Source organism: Gekko japonicus, unplaced genomic scaffold (genome assembly GCF_001447785.1).
Source record: "Gekko japonicus isolate JY-2015 unplaced genomic scaffold, Gekko_japonicus_V1.1 scaffold790, whole genome shotgun sequence".
Lineage (NCBI taxonomy): Eukaryota > Metazoa > Chordata > Lepidosauria > Squamata > Gekkonidae > Gekko > Gekko japonicus.
Window position 1 is genome coordinate 412,380 of NW_015163626.1, and position 7,716 is coordinate 420,095.

The following is a 7,716-nucleotide window of genomic DNA, read 5'->3' on the forward strand; positions in this document are numbered from 1 at the left end:
AGATAGATAGATAGATAGATAGATGATGGATGGATAGAGATAGATAGAGATAGATAGAGATAGATAGAGATAGATAGATAGAGATAGATAGATAGAGATAGATAGATAGAGATAGATAGAGATGGATGGATGGATGGATGGATGGATGGATGATGGATACACAGACAGATGAGGAATGGATGGATGGATGATGGATGGGCAGATGGATAATAGCACACGATTATAATGCCCTGGCTTCGAGGGCCAGGAAAGGCCAGTCTTGTCAGATCTCGGAAGCTGAGCAGGGCCAGTCTTGGGTAGTTCTTGGGTGGGAGACCACTGAGGAAGTCCAGGGTCACAATACAGAGGCAGGAAATGGCAAAGCACCTCTGAACGCCAGTTTGGCGTAGTGGTTCAGTGCGCGGACTCTAATCTGGGAGAACCGGGTTTGAGTCCCCACTCCTCCACATGCAGCTGCTAGTGTGACTTTGGGTCAGTCACAAGTTCTCTCAGAGCTGTTCTCTCAGCAGCAGTTCTCTCAGAGCTCTCTCAGCCCCAGCTCCCTAACAGGGTGTCTGCTGTGGGGAGGGGAAGGGATTGTGAGCCGCTCTGAGACTCCTTCGGGTACTGAAGGGCGGGGTACGAATCCAATCTCTTCTTCTTGTCTTGAAAATCCTGCAGGGACACCATAAGTCGGCTGTGATTCCATGGGGGGGGGGAATGTTTTGAACAGGCAGAACTGTGGATAGAGAGACGCCAGTTGCTACGCTCTGTGCTACCTTAGCACGTGTATCTTAATTTCTTCCATCAAAGAAGTAGAAGAGGAAGAGATTGGATTTATATCCCACCCTTCACTACCCGAAGGAGTCTCAGAGCGGCTTACAAACTCCTTCCCCTTCCTCTCCCCACAACAGACACCCTGTGAGGTAGGCGGGGATGAGAGAGCTCTCTTTAGAATGGCTCCTGAGAGAACAGCTCCGAGAGAACTTGTGACTGACCCAAGGTCACACCAGCAGCTGCCTGTGGGGAAGCAAACCTGGTTCTCCCAGATTAGAGACCGCACTCCTAGCCACTACACCGAACTGGGCGAAAATGTGTGCAGTAATGCTGTAGATGGTCTTACCTAAATATCTGCACGCTACATATCTAAGCCCTCAGAAGCGCTTCACGTTCCAAAAGAGATATCTGCCTGGCAGGAGACGACACCACGGTCACATTCCAAAAGAGAAAACATTCCACAGGAGTCGTTTCTTTTCGGCGCTCCCCAAAACGTTCACTACCTTTATTGGAGATAACCCTTGGAATGAAAACCAGGGAGCCAGCCTGCAGCCCCCCCCCCCCCCCTTTTTTTTTGGCCCCCTTTCACACCTCTGATCCGAACCAGGGGAGCAGGAGAATAATAACTTAAACATTTAAGGAGACTAAACCCTGCTTTATCTTTAAAGGTGTATCCACACAGAGGATGCGGTAGGGATACAGACTAATTTCCCCGGGGGTGGGGGGGCTTGCTGTGATACATCGCCACCTGCTGGTGTGGATCAGTATTGCCTCTATAATGTTCTTCTGTTCTTAGGGGCCCACTGTTAAGTCGGAAGTGACTTGACCACACTTTGTGACTCGACCACACTTATCACACAGAAATAGTTCGGTTCAAATCCAGCAGTACCTTCGAGACCAACGAGATATTCAGGGTATAAGCATTCAAGAGTCAAAGCTCCCTTCCACCACAATATTTTTTCTCCCTGATATCACCGCAATTGTGCAGAGCTTACATGCTAGCACGGTTCAATGTTCTCCCCTCCGCCATTCTTGAGGGGAGATATAAGAAAATCCCTTATGCAATTAGATATTGCGGATGCAATAAGAGAGAACTAGAAACAGTTGAGCATGTACTTTTACGCTGTAACCTGCTAAATGACATTCGAGCAAAATTTCTGGAAGTCCCCCTTAGCAAGGTTGCATGCCAACCGGATGGAAGCAAGCTACACTACCTCCTTACTTCCCGGGATTCGGAGATTATTGAATTGACTGCCAAGTTCTTTTATGCTCTTATAAAACGGAAAAATGTCCCTGATCATTCTAATTGAGATCAACGAGTTGCATAATTTAATTCAAGGTTCTGCGGTTGGGCAAATTTTATCTTGCTATAATTTTAAGCTTATATAAATAGCCATACCTTGTAATGCTTTTAGAAGTTATTTATTATCCACAAATTTTATAGGATTGTTTTACCCCAATGGCAACTGTTTAATATTTTATGCCAATAAAAGGTATTTGTTGTTGAGTCAAAGCTCCCTGTGCCAGTTTGAGAGCCAGTTTGGTGTAGTGGTTAAGAGCATGGACTCTAATCTGGGAGTAGCGGGTTTGATTCCCCACCCCTCCCCATGCAGCTGCTGGTGTGACCTTGGGTCAGGCACAAGTTCTCTCCGAGCTGTTCTCTCACGGGCAGTTCTGGAAAGAGCTCTCTCAGCCCCACCTCCCTCTGACAGGGTGTCTGTTGTGGGGACGGGAAGGGAAAAGAGATTGTAAGCCACTCTGAGACTCCTTCAGGTAGCCTGTCTTTCCCTGCCTTTTGAAACAGCCAACGTTTCACGTTATTTGCCATCACAAACATGGCCTAGCGCTGGAAAAAAAAATGCATGCTACCTGCATGCATCGTGATAGGTAAACTGTTACGTACACATCGGCATGCAGTCCTGAGGATTTGGTGTAGTGGTTAAGAGCATGGACTCTAATCTGGGAGGACCAGGTTTGGTTCCCCACTCCTCCACTTGCACCTGCTGGGTGACCTTGGGCAAGCCATAGTTCTGGCACAGCTGTTCTTGAAAAAGAGCAGTTTCTGTCAGAGCTCTCAGCCCCACCTACCTCACAGGGTGTCTGTTGTGGGGAGGGGAAGGGGAAGGAGTTTGTAAGCCGCTCTGAGACTCCTTTGGGTAGTGAAGGGCGGGGTATAAATCCAATCTCCTCTTCTTCTTCTTGTGGGTCTCTGAGACGCTACTGGACTCGAATCTGAGTGTTCTACCGCAGGCCAAACCAGCTACCCTCTCAAAATTGTATAAATGTCATTTGGAATGCTGTGTAGCGTTCCGGTCACCATGTCTCGAAAAGGACACTGCAGGGCTGGGAAAAGTGCAGACGCTTAAGGGACTGGAGTACTTTACATAAGAACATAAGAGAAGCCCATGTCGGATCAGGCCAATGGCCCACCCAGTCCAACACTCTGTGTCACACAGTGGCCAGAAATACCAGATGCCACCAGGAGGTCCACCAGTGGGGCCAGGACACCAGAAGCCTTCCCAATGTTGCCCCCCACAAGCACCAAGAATACAGAGCATCCCTTGCCCCAGACCAAGAGTTCTTATCTATACCTTGTGGCTAATAGCCACTGATGGACCTCTGCTCCATATGTTTATCTAGTTCCCTTTTGAAGCCGTCCATGCTTGTAGCTGCCACTACCTCCTGTGGCAGTGAATTCCATCTGTTAATCACTCTTTGGGTGAAGATGTACTTCTTTTCCTATGAGAAAAGGCTAAAGGAGATGGGTCTTTTCTGTTTAGGGGGGTGAAAGATGGCTAATAGGGAACATGATGGAAGTTCCTAGAATTACGCACAGTATAGAAATAAGGTGAGTATGTATGAAACAAAATAATAATAGAACTCAGGCACCCAGTGAAATTGAAATAAGGGGAATAAGTTCAGTTCGAAAACAAGGAATTGCAAGTAGATAAATAGGTATCGTGCAGTGGGATAAATAGATAAAGTAGATAGATAGGTTCGGCGGGAAGGTATTTGTGTGCTGGCCATGTGACCACAGAAACGTCTGTGGACAGCGCTGGCTCTTCAGCTTGGAAACAGAGATGAGCACACCCCGTAGAGTTGGATTCAACTGGCTTTCAAGCAAGGGAAACCTTTCCCTTTTTACCTAAGTTTAGGAAAGACAAAACGGAGTACTTGGGTAAAGGAGAGAGCCAGTTTGGTGTAGTGGTTAGGAGCAGTGATTCGAATCTGGGAGAACCGGGTTTGATTCCCCACTCCTCCACATGCAGCTGCTGGTGTGACCTTGGGTCAGTCACAAGTTCTCTCGGCGCTGTTCTCTCACGAGCGGTCCTCGAGAGAGCTCTCTCAGCCCCACCTACCTCACAGGGTGTCTGTTGTGGGGAGGGGAAGGAGATTGTAAGCCACTCTGAGACTCCTTCGGATAGTGAAGGGCGGTGTATAAATCCAATCTCTTCTGTTAGTAGCACAGATAGCTTTAAAGGGGGTCAGACAGGTTCATGGACAATAGGCCCATCAGTGGCTGACTAAAGGGAAACTCCATGTTCAGAGGCAGTAAGCCTCTGAAGACCAGTTTTAGGGAAAGGTCTTGGCCTCTAGGCCCTGTTTGTCAGCGCTGCTGGTTGGCCATTGTGTGATATTTTATTTATTTATTTATTTATTTATTTATTTCGATTTCTATCCCGCCTTGCCTGACAAGCAGGCTCAAGGTGGCGTACAATAATAATTTACAATAAAAACGGATAAAATTCTAACAATAAAATATAAAGTGCAGATTAAATACAAACGATAAAGTGCAGGTGGCGATCGTTGTCGTTGGCCCCGTATGACTAGACAAGTATCCCAAAGAAAGTGCCAGTAATAGATGTTCAGTAACTCGTTCAGTGGCGGCTCCTAGTCGAAAGCCTGGTGGAAGAGCTCCGTCTTGCAGGCCCAGCAGAACTGTAGAAGGTCCCGCAGGGCCCTGCTGTCCTCTGGGAGCTCGTCCCACCAGTATGGAGCTGCCACTGAGAAGGCCCTAGATATAGGATGCTGGACTAGACGGACCACTGGTCTTATCCCACAGGGCTCTTCTGATGCTCTTAATGTTCCTATCTACTTTACCCGGTTTATTGGGGAGGGGGCTCCTGGATGGATGACTCCTCTCACGGCCTTTACCCCACCCAAGCCATCCTGCGGCACGCCCGAGGGGCACGGTCCTTTTCTAACTACCTTCAAAATCTTGCAGATGGCGTTGACAGAACCTCGACCATCTAGATGACGGGGAGGGGTCTGCAGCGAGACCGCCGGCCGTGACGGAGCGACCGCGGCTGGACCAGTGGCAAACTGGGCAATGAATCCCACCCCCCTCCTTGCGCTGAGGGTCCCCGGAGATGTTTTGTGACTTTTCCATTTCCTTCCCTCCCCACCCCCCGTCCTTCCCCTCTGTCTCCCCGCCTCGTTAACCCATCTCCGTTTCCACGTCCGTAAAGGTTTGCTTATCTTACAGTTAATGTCAGAAACGGATTCCAAGAATTACTGGGTTTCTTGCACACGCGGAGGAGAGGATATATTTGGGGCGATGGCAGAAACGGGAGAGTTCCCCTACATCCCGGCAGTATCTTACGGCATCTAAGGGCAGGTATCTTAGGGTCTAGTGGATAGGCAAGAAGAAATCTCCAGTGGGGAACCAGCCAACGAAACCCCGGTTTATGAAGAAACGGACTTTTTCGAGTACATCACGGAAGCGCGATCCAAAAGGAAGGGAGCTCCGCACTTGACTGTAAATACGTCCTGCGTTTCGTCGACGTTCAAGAAACCAGGATTTGGAGCTGCTGTGATTTAAGGGTGCGTGTGCGTGTGTCAAGAAACAGGAAACGAACCAGGCCAAACCGTCTTCCCTTCAGTGAAGTGAAAATTCGGATTTTGTGCACTGTTTACACGAAGGCGGGTTGAAGAGAGTTTGCCCCACGTTCCGGGCACGCCGCTCTCTTTCTCGTACCGTGGCATGACTCAGTCAGACTGCCGGGGTGGGCCAGCCCCCACCCCTCCGGACCCTCCACCCCACAGGAGTTGTCAAACCCGTCCCACCGACCCTCCCACTCCTGGTGCTCGGCGGTGGGGTCCCCTTACAATAATGTACGTGTGCGTGTGGATGACACATCTGACGGAAACTCAGTGGCTGGGACAAACTGGGACAAAGACGCTGCCGGAAGAAGTGGGAAAACTGTGGGGGCAGCCTTTGAGGGGAGGGGAGCGGCTCGCGGCTCCGCGGTCCGGTCAGAGAACACTTTCCCGGCGCCTGTTTTCAAGAAGCTGGGCCGTAACGGTTTGCGTCTCCTCTTGCTGCCGCAAAGGATCACTTGCATGGTATCTGTGTGTGTGTGTGCGCGTGTGTGTGTGTGTTTTTCGTGTGTCTTAATAAGCAGCAGGGTTTGCATTTTCTCAAATAACTGCCAGGCTATCGCTTCTAGAGGGCCCTGGGGCGCTTGTGACTTTTCCCCTCTCCTTTTTTCGACTTTCCAAGCGGGGGAGGGGGGGCGGAATGGGGTGCCAGCAAAGGGCACGAGAAAGTCGCCGAGCAGACAGAGCCACGTCGGAAGGACGATGCTGAGAAAGTCCTGTTCCTTTTATTTTGTGCGTGCTTGAGAGAGGGGGGGTATGTAAAAGGTGTCGTATCCGGGCTTTACACCTCTGGGCCCGCATCTTAGGAGGAAGGGGGCATCTTACCCGAGTCTATCAAGGAGAGCTGAGGCATGTCCACTTGGGGGGTGGGAGTGGATTTCCATGTTCTTGGTTTGGTGTTGTAACACAAAACCAGCCGTGTGCGAAAGAAACAAACCGCAGAACGCAAAGCTTTGTGCGGCGTTTCCCCCGTGCACATCGCATGCGGCGCTAAAGAACAGGTCCGTGGCGGGGGTTCTCTTGAAACAGGGAAGGCTTCTTGCATCGGGGGAAAGTGAGAACTTTAGCAGGAGGGAATCTGTGAAGGTCCAGCCCAGGAGGCGCAGGCAGCCCTGAACTTCTGGTGCTGAATTAAAATTTGGTGGCAGAAAAGGGTTGGAGAGCGTGGTACGTCTCCGTACATGCACATCTCTTGCGGCACAAGCTCTGTTTGTTCAGTGCGGGCCTCCACTGGAGGAGCGGCCTTAAAACGGAAGGACCGTCTGAACCCCATGGGGGACGGGAACGCCTTGGCTTCGAATGACTTGGGCTAGCAACATGATAAGGCCCCGTGACTCTCCTCTCGCACAGGCCACTGGGAATTCCTCAGAGGCCGCAGGCAGGTTCCATGCGTTCTAGAGACAGGACGTGAGAGATGAACTCCGAAGAGCCTTCCCAAAGACAAACACCCCCCCTCCTTGAGCCTACTCATTTCAGGGTTCCTTGGGGGGCTGGTTTCCTACATTACCTCAGCAATGCAGAAGCCGCTGTGGCGCATGTGGGCGGTAGCCACGTCAGAGACGCCTGCGACATGATCTCGGTGTTACCAGAGCGGCTTGAGAAGGAGCTGTGACTCCCACATCGCTGTGGTAACCTTGGAAGGGGGGGGGGAGCCCTTACTTCCAAGTAGGAACTGAGTGATAGCGGGTATCTTGATGGGGAAGTTCCTCTGGAACCGGTGAAACCTACTTCCCGTAAGCGTGTTTAGGATTTGGGGTTATTCCGTCCTTCAAGCCAATCAAAGCACATGCGAGGAAAAGACTCCTGGGTGTTTTCCGGCCCGGTGAGGTAACCAGAGGAGGCCCGGCTGTTAGGAGGAGAGAACGGGCCCTTCCTCGTGCCAAAGAGCCAGGCCGGAATGGAGGCTAAGCAAAGCGTCGCGCGGCGGCCTAAATAGGGAGCCTGTTCCGTGGAGTGTTTGTGTTGGAGGGGAGACACTGCTACCTTTCTCCGGGCCTTGGCAGACGAAGGGCCGTGCTTGAGGCCAGGAGGGGAAGCGAGCGGCTAGCCTGGCCGCTTCCCCCCCCCCATGCACAGGCA

General features: G+C 50.9%; 1 protein-coding gene across 2 annotated transcripts in view; it reads left to right on the forward strand.

The window, feature by feature from the left end:
• SAMD4A (sterile alpha motif domain containing 4A) overlaps nt 1-5,614 on the forward strand; it is a 213,297-nt gene extending 207,683 nt beyond the window's left edge. For both annotated transcript variants that reach the window (XM_015407504.1, XM_015407505.1), the window contains one exon: nt 4,982-5,614. In XM_015407504.1, coding sequence (XP_015262990.1) covers nt 4,982-5,010 — 29 coding nt within the window. In that variant the 3' untranslated portion in view covers nt 5,011-5,614. The remainder of the gene's footprint in view (nt 1-4,981) is intronic.
• Nucleotides 5,615-7,716: the final 2,102 nt, after the last annotated feature.